The sequence below is a fragment of the Artemia sp. Qi Xiang Cuo genome, chromosome 2, assembly GCF_049724085.1.
Source record: "Artemia sp. Qi Xiang Cuo chromosome 2, ASM4972408v1, whole genome shotgun sequence".
NCBI lineage: Eukaryota > Metazoa > Arthropoda > Branchiopoda > Anostraca > Artemiidae > Artemia > Artemia sp. Qi Xiang Cuo.
Genome location: NC_142795.1, coordinates 33,436,358 through 33,458,309, shown reverse-complemented (window position 1 = coordinate 33,458,309; position 21,952 = coordinate 33,436,358). Strand labels below are relative to the sequence as shown.

General features: G+C 36.9%; 3 protein-coding genes across 3 annotated transcripts in view; 2 read left to right on the top strand and 1 right to left on the bottom strand.

The window, feature by feature from the left end:
- The window catches only part of LOC148955162 (uncharacterized), a 200,627-nt gene extending 199,340 nt beyond the window's left edge, over positions 1-1,287 (top strand). The window contains exon 7 of the mRNA XM_089106317.1: positions 748-1,287. Within this exon, the coding sequence (XP_088962443.1) occupies positions 748-1,163 (416 nt within the window). The 3' untranslated portion in view covers positions 1,164-1,287. The remainder of the gene's footprint in view (positions 1-747) is intronic.
- A 1,893-nt stretch (positions 1,288-3,180) lies between these two features.
- LOC148955161 (uncharacterized) lies at positions 3,181-3,684 on the top strand. Its single transcript, XM_089106305.1, has one exon. The coding sequence runs from the start codon at positions 3,181-3,183 to the stop codon at positions 3,682-3,684; it is 504 nt and encodes a 167-aa protein (XP_088962431.1).
- A 2,236-nt stretch (positions 3,685-5,920) lies between these two features.
- The window catches only part of LOC148955160 (catalase-like), a 73,335-nt gene continuing 57,303 nt past the window's right edge, over positions 5,921-21,952 (bottom strand). The window contains exon 6 of the mRNA XM_089106295.1: positions 5,921-6,037. Coding sequence (XP_088962421.1) covers positions 5,921-6,037 — 117 coding nt within the window. The remainder of the gene's footprint in view (positions 6,038-21,952) is intronic.

Here is a 21,952-nt window from a genome sequence, read left to right as displayed (position 1 = left end):
AATGATTCCACAATTTTCCATTTGGTTAAATAAATCGTATTAAAATAGTGACATGATATGTACCGAATTCTGAATTTTGGCTGATAAATGTAGCGGTTTTACCGACTCGTGCAGTGATTTTACGGATTGTATTCGAAACGGACATTAAGCTAATTTCTTACAAAAACGGTCGGTAAAAATAATCAGTCAGTTGGTAAAACCTTTTGCCCCCCCCCCCCCCCCAAATATTTTGGCTAGTAACGAGCCTGTCTATAACAGACCTTAAAAAAAAGAAAAAAATTAACATAATTTCACATTTGTGTAGATAGGGACTTAAAATCTTCACAACAACGTCTTCTGACATACCGAATTTCAAACTTCAAGTTTCGTTAAGGCTGCTATCTTCTTTTAGTGTTTCCTGCTTTTTAAAAATTAGGGAAATATTCTAAAGCTATATATATATATATATATATATATATATATATATATATATATATATATATATATATATATATATATATATATATATATATATATATATATATATATATATATATATATATATATATATATATAAATTTTGTATATATTATTGTAAGATTTTGTCTTTATAGAGTATCGGTGGCTATTGACACATAATAATCTAAACATCCAATGCTCACCCGAAAGGTTTTTTTTTAGTATTGGTATGCTTGTGCGGAAAAAGCTGGAACCTAAAAAACCGCCCAACGTGGAAAATACTGGAACTCTATTTATATTCTTTTTTAGTTTCTGAGCCACATGCAGATAAGCCTCAACAGAAATCAGTTTCCATTGAATCAGTAGAACCAGAAGCTTCAAAGCCCAGAGAAAACCGAAGGCTGAGCCTGGCACATAATGAAATACGAGTAATAAGACCAAAACAAGTCCGAATGCATCACCAAGTTATCGAAGTTCAAAACAGAAATTCTGGTGAAGTTAGACGCTACATAGTTCAGCCTGAATATAAAACTAATGACATAAAAGTCAAAGCCTTACCTCCACCAGTAAAGAAAGGCGTAATTGGTGTTCAAGTGAATCCTTCAGACCTAGACAAAACAAACAAATCAAAGACTCTCGTGGAATCCTTGGCAGTGGATGCTGCTTGTTGTTTACCTTCAGCAACTGGAGCTAAAGATAGCAGTGTAGCGTGCACAATTTCATAGCACTGAGTTACAGCAGCTCTAGTCAAATTGATAGAATATCGTTTCTGTGTATGTTTTTTTAAAGCGAGGGAGTTTAGACTTACCACGTGCGTTATTTATGATAAAAGACCCAAATAAAATTTAAACTTTATCATGATATACTAGTAGGTTTACTAAACGACTCAAGATACGACGGCAATTTTAGTCAAACATTATAAAAATACTAATTTTGTATTTGTGTTTATTTTATTTTTGGACCACTTGACATTATTGTTTTGAAAAGTAAGGGAGGGAAAACTATAAAAAATAGAACCACGAATTTTAATCTTTACAATATAAAATTACAGAGAAATGAAGGAAATTCTTTTAGAACAGTTATCCTGCTTTGGTTAGCTTAAAAGACGCATACAAAGAAATTCATTTTTTAAAGGAGTTTTTCTAATGGAAATAAAGAGCCAAGTTAAAACTTAAAACGAATGACAGTTATTGTTTCCACCTATGTAAGCATGTTTATTGTCATTCTTCTTCTGAATTGATTTTCTTCTAAAGAATAAACATCTTTTGGCTCATCAGCATTTATGACTCGAAAAAATTAAGTAACAAAAGGTAGGTATATACCCTTTGGTTTCTGGCTTCGATAAAATCCATGAAAAATTTGCTAAGAGTATAGATTAACTTTTTGAAAGGTGCAACTGTCTATGAGTTTCCCAAATAATCATACTAATTGAATTTTTAACATTTAGAAGAGTTTTTTACTTCTCCATTTCCGATGGTAGGTTTGCCTTCTTGCGTCAAATGAATAGAATTAGGACTTACCGAGCTCTGCCACCTTAATTTTTGATTATTACAAAGACCGCTGCAGGGCATTCTCCTTTTTGAAAATTCTAAATAACTAGCTTATTGTTGAGCTTTGATAATTTTTCTATCAAATATACAGCGTTAGTTTCTGCTAATACCCCTTCATTTCACAGGTTGCATCTCTTTAAATCTAGCCTGATTTACATTAGCCTCGGTCATAATCTAGCCTAATCCACGATTAAAACTGATTATATGGCGGAAACATCCATTTTGTCACGGTTCATCAAGCTTCAAAATATAAGCTTTGGTAGCTTTCTAGTTTGAAAAATATATTCAAATAAAAATAAGCTAGAAGCGGAAAACCTGGAAAGAATAAAATGTTAGAAGATACTTAGTTCTTTAACGTTTACTCAGGAAACGTCAAAACATGATTCGTCTTTTGCCGTTATTAAATTTTAAAAAAAAACAAGTATTTTCCACTGAAAGTAAGGAGCAATATTAAAACTCAAAATGAACAGAAATTATTCCGTATATGAAGAGGTTGCCTTCCTCTCAATACTTTGCTCTTCGAGCTAAAAAGTTTTTAGCACTTTTAAAAAATCTTCCTATTCTAATTAAACGGCCCTTGTGTTTCAGGAGTCGTTTTTAGAAATTTGGGACAAACAGTCAAACTTTGGCGTAAAGAGCAAAGTATTGAGTAGGGGGTAACCCCTTCATATACGGAATGATTTCTATTATTTTTTAGTTTTAATGTTGATCTTTGCTTCCAGTTGAAAAAAATTGTTTTTTTTATTTATTTCCTTACCGTTTTATAAATAATGCAAGTAAATCCGGCTTACAGTCCGTGAGAAATTCCCTCCACTCACGAAAACCTCCGTGGAAAGTTCCTCCCACTTAAAATACACCTCCCCCCGTAAAATTCTCTCATGACAATTCCATCATCGCTGAAAATTCTCCCCCCCCCCATAAGATTTCTTGCGGATGATTCAACCTGAAAAATTCTCCATAGCATGCTTTCATTTGTAAAATACTTTCGTTTATAATCGTTTTTCCAATTACTCCAGAAATTCCCACTTCTGTGGAATTTTTCTCATGGAAATCCGAACCCGCTGAAAATTTTTCCGGAACATCTCCACAGGAAAAATTGAGTTGGCGAAGAGAAAGTAATCAGGCGATGGAGAAATCGCCAGTACAGGTCAAAGGATGATTTGGTCAGGTCAAACTCCTCCAGCTGTGTGCTATGCACGAATTGGTCATTTCCAACACCCTGTTTCACAGGAAAGACCTCTATAAGCCAACAGTGTATAGCAACAATGGCCGAACGCGGAAGATGATTGGCTATATCATAACCAATGAAAGATGGCGCTCATCAATTACAAAGTGTAGAACATATCATGGCGCTGAGATAGGGAATACAGACCATCAATTAGTTGCCACAAACTTCCGCCTACGTCTTAAAGCTCGGCCTTCAGAACGGCGCCAGCCAAAGTTAGACACCCAGAAATTAAGAATTGAGGCATTCCACCAAAAGTACTTAGTTGAAATTCAGAATAGGTTTAAATGCCTGGATACACTTGTTGACCCGGACACGTTCTGGCAGAGTTACACAAAGGATGAACTAGAGGTTGCCACTAATACCATCGGTCGTGTGATGTATTCAAAGAAGCCCTGGCTATCGCAAGAAGCACTGCAAATCACCGAACAGCGCGGGGATGCCCGGTTGGCCGGAGATATGCCCTCCTAAAAACGCCTAAACGGGATTAGAAACAATTTTATTCACCGGGATAAACAACAATTTGTTGATAAAAAAGTTGAAGAGCTAGAAGATGCAGCACGAAAAGGCGACGCCAGGTCGTATTTCAAGCTTGTCAGAGACCTTAGCGATGGGAAACCACCAGAAATAGGGGCAATTAAATCCGTCTCTGGTCATATGCTGGAAGATAAAAACGCGCAACCTGATCGATGAAAGGAGCACTTCACAAAGCTATTAAACGCTGAAAGAATCAATTTTGACCCCAACATAACTACATCCACTCAGCAAACAACATATACAAAAGTACCAGAGCCGGATCCTCCCTCGGTGGAAGAATCACAAAATGCCCTGCGGAGAATGAAGAACAACAAGGCACCAGGAACCTGCGGGATCACCGTAGAGCTGCTAAAGTACGGAGGACTGGCAATGCTACTTTGGCTGCACATGCTGTTCTCCGTCATCTGGTCAATCGAATTGATACCTGAAGAATGGAAAGAAGGGATAATCCTATCTCTATGGAAGCGGAAAGGTAGTTTACGGCGGTTTGGCCACTTAATTCGCATGCCAGAAGAAGCACCCGCATGCACACTTTTTAATTTTGGTCCCCCTCAATATGGCTGGAAGTGCTGCCGTGGAAGACCCCGGTTGAGATGGAGGGACAGCCTTACCCAGTAACTCTCCATGATCGATATTGATCCCCAAGAAGCAGTCACGCTTGCGCAGGACCGTTCGGACTGGAGGCGAAGAGTAACATCTCTCTTTACGCTGGACCACCAGCAGGAGCTATAAGTCAAAGTCAAGAAGATAAAGTAAGGCAAATAAAAAGAGTTTTGTATAGTAATTCTGTAAAATCCCTCCAGTGGGAAATTTTCCCTTAAAAGTTCACTCTCGAAAATTTTCCTCCAGATGCCAACCTACCCCAAGCACAAAATCTCCCCCCCCCCTCAAAAAAAAATATCTGCATTCTTCCTAATAACAAATACTGTAAGCAAACAATTGGCAAATTTCATAACTTACAGCCCTTTCTTACGGGCTGTGGGGAGTCATGAAACCCATAGTGGCTGGATCTCGACTATGCTGAATAAAATAGCCATTTCAAAAAAAATTTTCAAACAACTTTGGTAAAAAAAAGGCTATGGGAGGGGGGCTAGTTGCCCTCCAATCTATTTGGTCACTTAGAGCTGTTGGTTTTCGTTCGAAATAGCAATACGATTACCCCTAGGACAAAAAACAACAACAAATAAACCCACAATTGTGATCTTTCTTCTGGCAAAAAGTACAAAAATATACATTTTTGTAAAATACAGAAGCTTGATACCTCTACAGTAGGGTATTCTGGTACATTAAATCTGATCTTTCAATTTTCATTCAAGGTTCTTTCAAGGTTCTTTGGCTTTTTGGGGATGTTTCCCCTGTCGTTGGAAAATCAGGCAATTTTTTCAGGCCTGTAGCTTTTGATGGATAAAACTAAACTTAATGAATATTATATATTTGGAGTCAGCATAAATAGCCAATTCGTTTGATCTATCTATTCATTAAATAGTAAAAAAAATAAATTATTTTAACTGGAAGTAAGGAGCGACATTAAAGCTTAAAACGAACAGAAATTATTCCGTATGTGAAAGGGGCTGTCCCCTCCTCAACAACTCGGTCTTTACGCTAAAGTTTTTTTTATTGTATTAAAAAGTAGAGTTGTGAGAAAGAGTCAAACTTTAGCGTGAAGAGCGAAACTAAAGTTGATGAAACTTATATATTTAAAATCAGCATAAAAACTCGATTCTTTTGATGTATTTATTAGTATCAAAATTCCGTTTATTAGAGTTTCGGTTATTAGTGAGCCGGATCGCTCCTTACTTACAGTTAGTTACCACAAACTGTTTGATATCAAAATTCAGTTTTTTAGAGTCTCAGTTACTTTTGAGCCGAGTCACCCATTTCTTATAGTTCGTTAGCACAAACTGTTTGATGGACATCAAAGAAAATACACTCCACCAAGCTAAACAAACAATTCACTTTTATATGAATCCTAATTCAACTGCGGTAAAACTAAAAAAATATAAAGAAAAAGAAACTTAACATAAATTTAAAAAATTCGATACATGAAAGAATTGTTTTTTAAGGAATTATGAATTAGAAGTCAGAAATAATAAAACTACCACCAAATAATGAAAGTTAAATTACTTCTATAATCAATAGTACACATAAATCTAAAATTTTAGACCAATTTTCATTCTTCTGTTGTGCTTTTTCCTTCTTGTCTTAGTCTTTGTCTTGTGTCCAGCCCATCCTTAACCTTTTGGCCAAGATCTTCACTTACTCTGTTAAAATGTTCCAGCATCAGGTTCTGCAAAACATGCATAAACAGTCAATGCAAGAAAAACTTCCAAAAATAAACAAACAATATTACATTCTGGGTTAATAAAATCCGTTATATATAGTCTATTTTCTTAGTCTCTGCGGTCTATATTCTTACTTTGTTTTGTGAAAATAGGGGCAGATTGTATCCGAGCCTGCGTAAATTTGGCATAGGACTGGAAAATAGTAGGGTACACCCTGATATACTTCCATTCATGGCCTCCATTTCACACCTCCTTAATTCATACTCTGATTCCTTCTCTACTTCCTTTACTTTCATCTTATTTTTACATGATCTAAAACTCAAAAGCTTCTTCTACAAACCCCTCATCTTTTCTACCAAGTAAAGTTTTTTCGCTAGTATTCCTAGCTGTGATTCTAACTTTTCTCCCTAATACACTTTTTACGCCTTCGCACACTTTCTTCCTAAAATTATTCCATCTACCTTCTACATTTTCGCATCTTAAACTCTCCAGCTGTAAGTCCCACGATTCCTGGAAAGTTCTCTTATATTGTCCTCTGAGTGCCTACCAACATCATATATATAGTCTACCAACGTCATTACCCTTTTTAAGTTTCAGCTTTAGATCAACTCTAGACACTGCTAGAGGGTGATCTTTACTTTTAACATCTATAACAGTACTCCTACATATCCTAATGGCGTCTCTCGATCCTGCCAGACTTCAATCTACAATAACATAACAATGAAGGTCGGTAGTCTTACTGTTATGTGAGAGCCATATTAGCTTTTGGGCCATTTTAGACCAATTACTTTATTTCTTATAACTAGATCATTATACCTACAAAAGTGCAGCATTTTACATTTTCGTTGCTATTTTCCTCTCCTATTCCAAATTTATGCAGGCTAGGACACCATCTATCCTTATTTTCTCCAACAAACCGAATAAATATACCGTATCCCTACCCAGAGTCCAGTCTATTTCTCCTTTTAATTGTGTTTAAAATTCATCTGAGTAAGCCAGTCCTTCAGGGGCGTATACCACTATGGCTCACACCTCGAACTATTGGGTCATAAAATGTGCAACTAGAATTCTACTACTAATACCTTCTCAAGCTAATCAAGACCCAGAGGCTTCCTTATTCATCATAAGCCCTATTCCCTGCCTATTTACTGCATCCTTCCTACCTGAATAAATAAATTTAACGCCATCTAATTTCATGTTTCTTAGCCCTGGCTGATGAGGTTCTGAAACATCTAACAAGTCCAGTTCAAAACGTCTGAATTCGTAAGTCAAAACGTATTTCATAAGATGATTAGACAAATTTTTATTTATCCTCAACTTTTTAGTACTCATCTAGCAAACTACTGATAATGATAATTTTCTAAGAGTTCTCTATACCAAACCCATCTTCATACGCGACATAAAGTGATGTATAAAGCGATATTCAAGTCATTGACCGAAGTAAAAAAAGAAAGAATGTCTGAGAGTTTGGTTTTTCTCCTTTTATTAAACTTCAATATTTAGATTTAAAGCTCTATTCATACAATGTATCTTTGTAGTCGAAAGACATGTGAAACATATAAAATTATAGATGGCGATGTGAGCTAATAATTAGAATAATTATTCAACTCTGTGAGAATAAAATCTTTTTGATATTTGTGAAATTGAAAGTGCATTCTTAGAATTTCAGACAATACTATGTTTTTCTTTAATAGAAACTAACATCAAATATCATCAGGATGTATTTTTTACACAGCATTATAGAATCTTATATAGCCAAAATGTTTTATGCTCTTTTTAAGTATTTATTATCAGAAAACCATGTCAAAGCAAATTCATAGTAATCTACAAAATATATACAAATTTCCATCAAGATAATATGTCCTAATTGAAGTAATTTTTCTTACTATGGTTGAAATTTTACAATACAGAACATCTGAATAAGGATTGTCCCGTAATTATAATCTTGGTATACTATTTATCCCATAGTTATCTCAAATGGGATACTTGGCAGTAGGTTGCCCATACAGAATAAGAACTTAAAAAAAAAAATTAAAAAAGGTTCGAGATACGTTTAATTATTTTTTTTTTTATTTGAAGTTAGGGGAAGTTCTGTCAGAGACGCATGTTGGTACAGTCCGTAATAATGAATCAAAAACATCGGGGACTCCGATTTTTCGAATTTTTATTATGGACTCTGAAACAATAGGAAAATTAATTGCTTTTCATTCATGACTTCAATTTAATTTGTTTTCCCCTTTATTACTGGGACGAATATCAGGGAGGTGGTTGTGTAAAACTAGATAAGGGCACAATTAACTTGTAATTGTGTAATCTAGCTCTTCTTCATTCCTAATATCTTAAATATCTTACTACTACCACAACTGACAACTCATCGTAGCATCAAATATCTTGAGGTCAACGCAGCTGGGCAAGTTTCTCATTCAACTCACTTAATGGCAAAAACATCCCTTGATAACAACCCCTTAAAATTTAAGATCGACATTGCAACTTCTAAACTCCCTTTACGCTTAGAAATGCACAACTTTGAAACAAATCAGTGCCAAGCACTTACTGTCAAATATCAGTCTTTTCGGCCAACCATCTAGGGCTAAAAGAAAAGCAGGTCGTCCCCAAATGGAGTGGGAGGTCGAAAGGAAGGATTTAGTACAAATTGGAACTTCTTGGGAAGGTGTAAAGAGGGAGGTTTTGAATAGATTGGGATGTAAAAAGAGACTGCGTAAATGAATTGGCCTCAGGTGGCTTGGTGCTGCAGTGAGCTATAAGCAATAATAGTAGTAGTAGCTGGCTTAATTGGCTTAAAATACAGCCATTACATTCTTACTTTTTTAATACCTGTCATGGGTTGAAAATGAGCATCAACCACTAATTTATAACTGTTTACCCGTGTGAGGAATGTTGGAATCGGATTCCACAAAAAAACCTCCGAAAGTTTTCGAGCTTATAAATAATTAAAAAAAACAACAGTTTTTTAAACTGAAAGTAAGGAGCGACATTAAAAGTTAAAACAAACAGAAATTATTCTGTATATGAAAGGGGTTATCCCCTCCTCAACGCCTCGCTCTTTACGCTAAAGTTTTACTTTCTCACATCTCTATTTTTGTTAAACAATAAAAAACTTTATCGTAAAGAGCGAGGCGTTGAGGAGGGGATAACCCCTTTCATATACAGAATAATTTCTGTTCGTTTTAAGTTTTAATGTCGCTCCTTACTTTCAGTTTAAAAAACTTGTTTTTCTTTATTTAATTTCTGGTCGTTTTTTAGTTAATGCAGCTTTTATTTTGGCTCACTGTCATTGAATAAGTAAACAAAATTTGCATAAAAATTTTACTTTTCTTTTGCTAAATGGCTGTCTCTAAATTCGGTTCTGACGTAATTTACAAAATAACTTACATAAGGAACTTCTATATTCGTATATTCTTCTTCTGGCAAAAAATACAAAGTTGCAGATATTTGCAGATATGAGCTTGAAACCTATGTAATAGGGTTTTCTGATACGCTGAATCTGACGGTGTGATTTTCATTAAAATTCTTTCACTTGTAGGGGATGTTTCCTCCCTCTTTAAAAAATCAGGTAAATTTTCTCAGGCTTGTAGCCTTTGATGAGTAATACTAAACTTGATAAAATTCATATATTTAGAATCAGCATTATAAGCCCATTCTTTTGATACATCTATTGACATCAAAATTCCGTTTTTAAAAGTTTCGACTACTATTGAGCCGTATCGCTTGTTTTTTCTTTATTGTTTTTTTTATTACGTATATATTATTACGTATATGAAGGGGGTTCTCCCCTTAGTCAATACCACGCTCTTTACGTTAAAAGCTAAAAAACTTTTAATTCACAAACCCCTAAATCGGAAAAGGCCGTTTAATTAGAATAGATAGCTCTTTTGAAAGCACTAAAAAAAAACTGTTGCGTAAAGAGCGAGGTATTGACTTGGGGGAGAGCCCCCTCATATACGTAATAATTTCTGTTCGTTTTAAGTTCTAATGTTGCTTCTTACTTTCAGTTGAAAAAACTTGTTTTTTTTAATTTAATTCCTGATCTTTTTTTAAATAATGCTTGGAAATCCGGCGCCCTCTTCATAGAAATGTCCCTTACCCCAAAGAAACATCCTCCACGGAAAGATTCTCCCGAGTAACCCCCTCCTCCAGCCCCCTCCCCCACCAGAAAAAAATACTTCCTGAAAATGTCGGTATACTCCCAATAACCAATACAATATGTAAGCAATGGACAAAGTTCATATCTTGCAGCCCTTCCCCTGGGAACTGTGGCGGATTAAGTCATCCTCAAAGACATATTTATTAGGTTTCTGACTATGCTGAACAAAATGGCTATCTCAAAATTTTGATCGGGTGACATTAGGAAAAAATGAGCGTGGGAGGGGGCCTAGTTGCCTTCCATTTTTTTTGGTCTCTTAAAAAGGGCACTAGAACTTTCTATTTACGTTCGAATGAGCCCTCCCACGATATTCTAGGACCATTGGGTCGATACGATCACCTCTGGGGAAAAAAAAAACAAAAAAAAAACAAACAAACAAATAAACACGCATCCGTGATCTTTCTTCTGCCAAATAATGCAAAATTCCACATTTTTGTAGATAGGAGCTTGAAGCCTCCACAGTAGGGTTCTCTGATACGCTGAATATGATGATGTGATTTTCATTAGGCTTCTATAACTTTTAGGGGGTCTTTTCCCCTTTTTTCGAAAATCAGCCAAATTTTCTCAGGCAGTAACTTTTGATAGTTAGGACTAAACTTGATAAAACTTATATATTTGAAATCAGCATTAAAATCTGATTCTTTTGATGTATCTATTGGTATCAAAATTCCGTTTTCTACAGTTTCGGTTACCATTGAGCCGGGTCGCTCCTTACTTACAATTCGTTACCACTAACTGTTTGAAAGAATATCCTATATGAGCTAAAAAATTTAATTTATTACTTACATCTTCCTATTTATATCTTTTTACTTTTTTCTTATTTTCTAAGATGTTTATTTTCTTCCAAACATAAAGAGCGGTTTCTATGGGCCTTTTTGAAGTCTCATTAATTAAGGCATTGCATTGTAAATGAACAAATATAGAGATTTCCATGGGAAGGGTATGAGGGACAGGAAGGCTGAGGTCCCCCAGAAATCTGTCGTATTACAATTTTATATATTATAGATCAACTTGGTGTTTTTAAAACATTAACAATTTTATAATTTTAAAATTTTATAAAATATTATAATTTTCATTTGGCCTAGCCATTCGTCTAGGACAAACAAAAATCATAATTTCTTCAAAGAGGGTGTGACGAGGCTAAACCAAAGGATTTAAGGGAAACTGGAACTTCCTAGGTGAGATTAAAGGATAAACCTTCCAAAAGGCTAGTGAGGAGTGTGAGTAGAGGTGACCCTAAAGCTCCCACGAGTACAATACCCCTTCGAATCCCGATCCGGACACTTTTTTTTAAAACTCCCACGAGTACACCAAATATGGGCATAGAGTCATTAGGGAGAACACGTGGTTAATGGGGTCAATGACCTCTTTTTCCAATGTGTCAACAACAACAACATCGACCTTGACATTCGCTGAGAGCGTGCACTTACAACAACAACAACATCGACCTTGGAACACCTGTGCTGTCGACCTCAATTCACCTATCGTGAATCAATAATTCCCCTTAGAAACAACAAATTAATTCCCCTTTCTTGACAGATCAATCAACCAATGACATCATCTGTCAGACTTTAAAAAGTTTCGCCTAGAAACGATTCTCCAGGAATAGATCCAAGTCATTAATGTCATTGCCTCGGAAACAACTCTTTTGGTCGAACTCCAAAGGATATTAATAACCAAAGGCCATGGAAACAATTCTCCAAGAAACATCTTAGCGATGAATTGTTTTAGCGCAGAAATCAGGTTTCTTATTAATTTGAAATGCATTAGCGCAGAGATGCCAAAAACAAAAGGAACACGCTGAAATTACGTTTAGGGATTATTTGGGCGAAACCGTTTTAGACAGGCTATGGAACTATTTCGGCGAAACAGTTAGAGACATTTTAAAAGATGATTTTTGAAGAGATTTTAGAAGAGAATTTGAGGGTGAAACTCTTTGGTCGTTATAATATACAAGTTTCATTTGAACAGTGTTGTGAGGTCCTCTACCCCAACCCCAAAGGGTTCCAATCCTCCTACCCCAACCCCGAAGGAAGCCCCCGGTCCTCAAAGGCCCCCAAGCTCCCAAAGGGCCACCGGAACCCCCAAAGGCCCACCCGGACCCCCAAAGGCCATCCCCGGGCCCCCCAAAGGCCCATCGAGCTCACAAAGAACCAACGGGGTCCCAAAGGCCCTCCACCGGTCCCCAAATGTCCCCCAGGCCCCCAACTGCCACCCAGACCCCCAAAGGCCCTCCCTGTGCCCAAAAGGCCCTCCCCCCGGTCCTCAAAGGTCCCCCGGGCCCGAGAAGCGCCGCGGGCCAGGAATGCGCCGCATGGGGATGCACCGCGGGTCGGGGGATGCGCCGCAGGGATGCGCCGCAGGGATGCGCCGCAGGAATGCGCCGCAGGAATGCGCCGCAGGGGGATGCGCCGCGGGTTGGGGGGAAGCGCCGCAGGGATGCGCTGCAGGAATGCGCCGTAGGGGATGCGTCGCAGGGATGCGCCGCAGGGATGCACCGCAGGGATGCGCCGCAGGGATGCGCCGCAAAAAGTAAACTAAAAAGTAAACTAAAAAGTAAAAATTTCGAAATATTACCCCCCAAACGCCCTCCTCAGACCCCCAAAGGCCCTCCCCTGGTCCTCAAAGGTCCCCCGGGCTCCCAAAAGACCACCCAATCCTCAAGGGCCCCGGATCCCCAAACGCCCACCCTGGGCCCCAAAGGCCCTCCCCCGGTCCCCATACATGCACACAAAAACTTACACACACACAAAAACTCACGCATACACACAAAATCTTACACACACACACAAAAACTTACACACACACACGAACTCTTACACACACACACGTCAAAACTTACAGACACACACACAAAAACTTACACACACACACACACACACACAAAACTTACACATGCACACGAAAACTTACATACACACAAAAACTTACATGCACACAAAAACTTACACACACACACACAGAAAACTTAGACACACACACACACAAGAAAACTAACACACACACGCAAACAATGACACACAAACAAAAACTTACACACACACACACACACACACAAAAACTAAAACAAGAACACAAAAAAAACTCACACACACACGCACAAAAACTTACACACACACACACAAACTTACACACACACACACGAAAACTTACACACACACACACCAAAACTTACACACACACGCCAAAACTTACACACACACACACACACACACACACAAACTAATACACACACACACACAAAAAACTTACACACACAAAAACATACAAACACACACAAACACACACACAAACTTACACACACACACAAAAAACTAACATCCACACACAAAAGCTTAGACACACAAAAACTTACACACACACACACACACACACAAACTTAGACCCACACGCAAAAACTTACATGCACACAAAAACTTACATGCACACAAAAACTTACACACACAAAAACTTACACACACTCACAAAAACTTACACACACACACACATGAAAACTTACACACACACGCCAAAACTTACACACACACGCCAAAACTTACACACACACACACAAAAACTTACACACACACACACACACACAAAAACTAACACATCCACACTAAAACTTACAATCACACAAAAACTAACATTCACACAAAAACTTACACACAAACACACACACACAAAACTTACACACACACACACATGAAAACTCACACACACACCCCAAAACTAACACACACACAAAAAATGACACACACACACACACAAAAACAAAAACTTACAAAAGAACAAAAAAAAAACTCACACACACACTAACAAAAACTAACACACACACACACACACACACACAAAACTAACACACACACACACGAAAACTAACACACACACGCCAAAAATTACACACACAAAAACTTAAACACAAAAACACACACACAAAAACATAAACATACACACGAAAACTAAAATGCACACAAAAACTTACATGCCCAAAAAACTCACACACACACACACACACAAAACTTACACACACAAACACACTAAAACACACACACACACTCAAAAACTAACACACACACAAAAACTTACACACACACACACACACACAAAAACTTAAACATGAACACAAAAAAAACTCACACACACACGCACAAAAACTTACACACACACACACACACACAAAACTTCCACACACACACACGAAAACTTACACACACACGCCAAAACTTACACACACAAAAACTTACACATGCACACGAAAACTTACACACACACACACGAAAACTTACACACACACGCCAAAACTTAGACACACACACACAAACTTACACACACACACACACACACACAAACTTACACATGCGCAAGAAAACTTACATGCACACAAAAACTTACATGCACACAAAAACTTACACACACACACACACACAAAACTCACACACACACACACACACACGAAAACTCACACACACACGCAAAAAATTAAACACACACAAAAACTTACACACACACACACACACACAAACTTACACACACACACACAAAAAACTTACACACACACACACACACAAACTTACACAAACACACAAAAAACTTATATCCACACGCAAAAGCTTAGACACACAAAAACTTACACACACACACAAAAACAAACACACACACCCAAACACTTTCAAGCACACAAAAACTTACAAGCACACAAAAACTTACACACACACAAAAACAAACACACACACACAAAAACATACACACACACACAAAAACTAACACATACACACACGAAAACTTAAACACACACTCAAAAACTTACACACACACACACAAAAACTCACACACACACACACACAAAAAAAAAACTTACACATGCACATGAAAACTTACATGCACACAAAAACTTATACACACACACACGAAAACTTACACACACACGTCAAAACTTACACACACAATATCTTAGACACACTAAAACTTACACACACACAAACAAAAAAACTAACACACAAAAACAAAAACTTAAAAACAAAAACAAAAAAACTAACACAAACACAAAAAAACTTACACACACACACACACCCACAAAAAATAACACCCACACGCAAAAACATACACACACACAAACAAAAACTTACACACACACACGAAAACATACTCACACACAAAAACTGATACACACTCACAAAAACTAACACACTCACACAAAAACTTACACACACACACACAAACTTACACACACACACACACGAAAACTTACGCACACACACGAAAACTCACACACACACACGCCAAAACTTACACACACACAAAAACTTACACACACACACACACACAAAAACATACACATGCACACTAAAACTTACATACACATAAAAACTTACATGCACACAAAAACTTACACACACGCGCAAAAACTTACACGCACACACAAAAACTTACACACACACACACACGAAAACTTACACACACACACGAAAACTTACACACACACGAAAAAACTTACACACACACACAAAAACTTACACACTAACGCAAACATTTACAGACACAAAAAAATTAAAATGCACACTCAAAAGTAAAATCGAAATCACCAATACACACACGCACAAAAACTTACCAAAACAAAACCAAATACACACACACACGAAAACTTACTCACAAAAAAACAAAAACACACACACACAAAAAAAACTTAAAATAGCTAAAGCTAGCAAAAATGAAAATCCGATAATTAATTAAACAACAATATTCCCACCACGAACAAATCATACTAGAGACATCACAAACTTACAAACACAAACACGAACACTTATAAACCCACACAAAAACTTACACACACACACACACAAAAACTTACACACACACATTAAAACTTACAAACACACACGAAAACAGACACACACACGCAGAAACTTACACACACACAAAAACTTACACAAACACACACAAAAAAACAAATAAAAATGAAAAAGAAAAAATAAAACCACCAACAAAAAAAAATGCTAAAACTAAAATACACACACACACACACACAAAAACAAAACTCACAAACACACACGCACGATAAAATACACACACACGCAAAAACTTACACACACACAAAAACTTACACACACACACACACAAAAACTTATACAAGCATACGAAAACTAACAACCACACACAAACTTATATGCACACAAAAATCATACACACACACACACACACAAGCACACACACACACACACACACACAAACTCACACACATAAACACACGAAAACTTACAAACACACGCAAAAACTAAAACACACACAAAAACAAAAACAAACACACACACAAACAAACACAAACACACAAAAACTTACACATGAACACAAAAAAAACTCACACACACACGCACAAAAACTTACAAACACACACACACACACACAAACCAAAAACACAAACAAACGAAAACTAACACACACCCCCAAAAACTAACACACACAAACACTTACACACACACACACACACACACACACACACTTACACACACACACACAAAAACACTTACACACACACACAAACACACACAAACTTACAAACACACACAAAAACTTACACCCACACACAAAAGCTTAGACACACAAAAACTTACACACACACAAACACACAAAAACTTACACACACAATCAACAACATCCAAGCAAAAACAAAAAGAACTTAAAACAAAAAATTACACACACACACACAAAACTTACACACACGAAAACACGATTGCACACACACACACAAAAACTTACACACACACAAAAACTTACACACACACACACACACACAAAAACTAAAGACAGAACGTGACCAAAAAATTGAAAACACAAACCTACACCAAAAAACACCAACACACGAACAAAGATACAAACACACTTAACAACATAAACAAACACTAGCTCACACACACACAAACTGACACACACACACACACACACAAACTTACACCCACACGCAAAAACTTACACCCACACGCAAAAACTTACATGCACACAAAAACTTACATGTACACAAAAACTTACACACACACTAAAACTTACACACACGCACAAAGACTACACACACACACACAAACTACACACACACACAAAAACTTACACACACACACACGAAAACTTACGCACACACACACACACACACATACACACAAAAAACTTACGACACCACACGAAAACTTAAAAGAACATAAAAACTTACATGCACAAACACACTGACACACACGCACAAAATCTTACACGCACACACAAAAACTTACACACACACACAAACAAACAAAAACACGAACACTTACACATACACACAAACACACACAAACACACACACAAAAAAAAACTAACACACACACACGAAAACATAAACACACACGCCAAAACATAAACACACACAGAAACTAACACACACACACAAAAACTTACACACACACACACACACATGCACACGAAAGCATACATGCACACAAAAACATACACACACACACACACACACAAACACTCACACACTAAAACACACACAAAAACAAAAACTCAATCAAACACACACACACACAATAAAACTTACACACACACGAAAAAACTTACACACACACACAAACTTACAAACACAAACACACACACAAACACAAAAATACAAATTATTAATATATAATAAATTCTCAAAAAAAATAAAATGCTCAAATAAAAATACACACACACACACACACACACAAAACTTACACACACACACACACGAAAACTTACACACACACACGCCAAAAATTACACACACACAAAAACTAACACACACACACACACACTTACACACACACAAAAACACTACACACACACACACACACACACACAAACTTACACATGCACACAAACTTACACACACACACACACACACACACAGAAAAACTTACACATGCACACGAAAACTTACATGCACACAAAAACTTACATTCACACAAAAACTTACACACAAACACACACGCACACACAAAACTCACACACACACACACACAAAACTTACACACACACACACGAAAACTTACACACACACACACAAACTTACACACACACACACAAACACTACACACACACAAAAACTTACACACACACACACACACACACACACACTTTGACATGCACACAAAAACTTACATGCACACAAAAACTTACACACACACACACACACGCTACCACTCACACACATACACGTCAAAACTCACACACACAAAAGATAAGACACAAAAAAATTTACACACACACACACAAAAAAACTTACACACACATAAGAAAACTAACATTCACACAAAAAATTACATGCACACAAAAACTAGCACACACACACAAAAACATACACACACACAAAAACTTACACATACACAACCGACAACATACACACACGCACGAAAACTACCACACACACACACCAAAACTAACAAACACACAAAAACTTACACACTTACCATATCACAGTTACATTGTCTTAATTTTTCAAATTTCATTTTGAATTTCTGTCGTGAAATGCAAGAGTTGGAATATTTCAGTAGTGACTTGTTGTGCTTTACTTTCTCACAGTTACATTCTCTTGATTTTTCGATGTTCATTTTGAATTTCTGTCATGAAATGCAAGAGTTGGAAAATTGGGGTCTTAGTCCACCAGCACAAATGGTGGAAATCCACTAGCTCAGTATTGGGGTCCCAGTCCACCAGCCTGAACGGTGGAAATTCACTAGCTCAGAATTGGGGTCTTAGTCCGCCAGTCTGAATGGTGGAAATCCACTAGCTCAATATTGGGGTCTCAGTCCACCAGTCTGAATGGTGGAAATTCACTGTTTAAGTTAGGTTAGGTTAACTTATCATGAGCGCTCATGATAAGTTAACCTAACCTTTTCCGGCAGTATGGTTAGGTTAGGCTAGATTAAGTTCGGTTAGGTTAAGTTAGGTTAGGTTAGCCCACGTACGCTTCACTTAGGTTAGCTTAGGTTAGGTGAGACACAGGCAAAAAGTTAGGTGTATGATTAGGTTAAGTTAGGTTAGATTAAGTTAGGTTAGGTTAAGTTTGGTTAGGCTAGGTTAGCCTACGTAAGCGCGCGTACGTAGGTTTTTGTGGGTGCGTAAGTTTTCGTGTGCATGTAAGTTTTCGTGTGCATGTAAGTTTTTGCGTGTGGGTATAAGTTTTTGTGTGTGTGTGTGTAAGTTTTTGTGTGTCTAAGCTTTTGTCTGTGTAAGTTTTGACGTGTGTGTGTGTAAGTTTTCGCGTGTGTGTGTGTGTGTGTGTAAGTGTTTGTGTGCATGTAAGTTTTCGTGTGCATGTGTAAGTTTTTGTGTGTGTGCGTGTGTGTGTGTGTAAGTTTTTGTGTGTGTGTAAGTTTTTGTGTGTGTGTGTAAGTTTGCGTGTGTGTGTAAGTTTTGGTGTGTGTGTGTAAGTTTTCGTGTGTGCTTGTGTGTGAGTTTTGTTTGTGTTTGTGTGTGTTTGTGTGTAATTTTTTGTGTGCATGTAAGTTTTTGTGTGGATTTTAGTTTTAGTGTGAATGTGTAAGTTTTTTTGTGTTTGTGTGTGTGTGTGTGTCAGTTTTTGTGTTTGTGTTTGTTTTGGATTGTGTTTGTAAGTTTTCGTGTGTGTGTGTGTGTGTGAGTTTTGTATGTGTGTGTGTGTTTGTGTAAGTTTTTTTGTGCATGTAATTTTTTGTGTGCATGTGTGTGTGTGTGTGTGTAAGTTTTTGTGTGTGTGTGTGTGTGTAAGTTTTTGTGTGTGTGTAAGTTTTGGCGTGTGTGTGTAAGTTTTCGTGTGTGTGTGTGTAAGTTTTTGTGTGTGTGTGTGTGTGTAAGTTTTGTGTGTGTGTGTGTGTAAGTTTTCGTGTGTTTGTGTAAGTTTTAGTGTGTGTGTGTAAGTTTTTGTGTGTGAGTGTAAGTTTTTGTGAGTGTGTGTAAGTTTTTGTGTGCATGTAAGTTTTTATGTGCATGTATGTTTTCGTGTTCATGTGTTAGTTTTTTTTGTTTTTGTTTGTGTGTGTGAGTTAGTTTTAGTGTGTGTGCGTAAGTTTTCGTGTGTGTTTATAAGTTTTTGTGTGTGTGTGTAAGTTTTAGTGTGTGTGTTAGTTTTTGTGTTCATGTAAGTTTTTGTGTGCATGTAAGTTTTTGCGTGTGTGTGTTAGTTTTTGCGTGTGGGTGTAAGTTTTTGTGTGTGTGTGTATGTAAGTTTTTGTGTGTCTAAGCTTTTGTGTGTGTAAGTTTTGAAGTGTGTGTGTGTAATTTTGTGTGTGTGTGTGTGTGTTTATTTTTTTGTGTGCATGTAAGTTTTCGTTTGCTTGTGTATGTTTTTGTGTGTGTGTGTGTGTGTGTGTAAGTTTTTGTGTGTGTGTAAGTTTTTTTGTTTGTGTGTGTTATTTTTTGTTGTTTTGTGTTAGTTTTGTGTGTGTGTGTTTTATTTTTTGTGTGCATGTTAGTTTTTGTTTGCATGTAAGTTTTTGCTTGTGGGTTTTAGTTTTTGTGTGTGTGTGTGTAAGTTTTTGTGTGTCTAAGCTTTTGTCTGTGGGTGTAAGTTTTTGTGTGTGTTTTTATGTTTTTTTGTGTTTGTGTGTGTGTGTATGTTTTTTGTGTGTGTGTGTGTATGTTTGTGTGTGTGTGTGTGTGTGTGTAATTTTTTGTGTGTGTAATTTTTTTGGTGTGTGTGTGAGTTTTCGTGTGTGTGTGTGTAAGTTTTTTGTGTGTGTGTGTGTGTTTGTAAGTTTTTGTGAGTGTGTGTGTGAGTTTTTTTTGTGTTCATGTGTATGTTTGTGTGTGTGTGTGTGTGTGTGTGTGTGTGTATGTTTGTTTGTGTGTGTATGTTTTTTGGGGTGTGTTTATGTTTTCGTGTGTGTGTGTGTGTGTGAGTTTTGTGTGTGTGTGTGTGTGTGTGTGTGTAATTTTTTGTGTGAATGTAATTTCCTTTGTTAATTTAATTTTTAGTTTGCCTGTGATATTTTTTGTGTGTGTGTGTGTAATTTTTTGTGTGTGTGTAAGTTTTTGAGTGTGTGTGTAAGTTATCGTGTGTGTGTGTGTGTGTGAGTGTGTGTGTGTGTGTGTGTGTGTGTGTAAGTTTGTGTGTGCATGTATGTTTTTGTGTTCATTTTAGGTTTTGTTTTCATGTGTTTGTTTTTGTGTGTGTGTGTGTGTAAGTTTTTGTGTGTGTGTAATAGGCGTCTGGTGGGGTGAATAGTTCATGTGGGGTGTTAAGTTTTCATGTGTGTGTGTAAGTTTTTGTGTGTGTGTGTGTGTATGTTTCCGTGTGTGTGTGTAAGTTTTCGGGTGTTTGTTTGTATTTTGTGGTTTGTTCGTGAATTATTTGTGCGTTTTTTTATTTGTTAGTTCTCATTTAATTGTTTATGTGCATTTAAGTTTTAGTGTGGTTGTGTTAGTTTTGTGTGTGTGTGTGTGTGTGTGTGTGTGTGTGTGTGTGTGCGTTAGTTTTAGTGTGTTTGTTTTAGTTTTTGTGTGTGTGTAAGTTTGGGTGTGTGTGTGTCAGTTTTAATGTGTGTGTAAGTTTTTGTGTGCATGTAAGTTTTTGTGTGCATGTTAGTTTTTGCGTGTGAGTGTTAGTTTGTGTGTTTGTGTTAGTTTTGGCGTGTGTGTGTATGTTTTCGCGTGTGTTCGTATGTTTTCGTGTGTGTGTGTGTGTAAGTTTTTGTGTGTGTGTGTAAGTTTTTGAGCGTGTTTGTAAGTTTTTGTGTGCATATAAGTTTTTATGTGTATGTAAGTTTTCGTGTGCATGTGTAAGTTTTTGTGTGTGTGTGTGTGTAAGTTTTTGTGT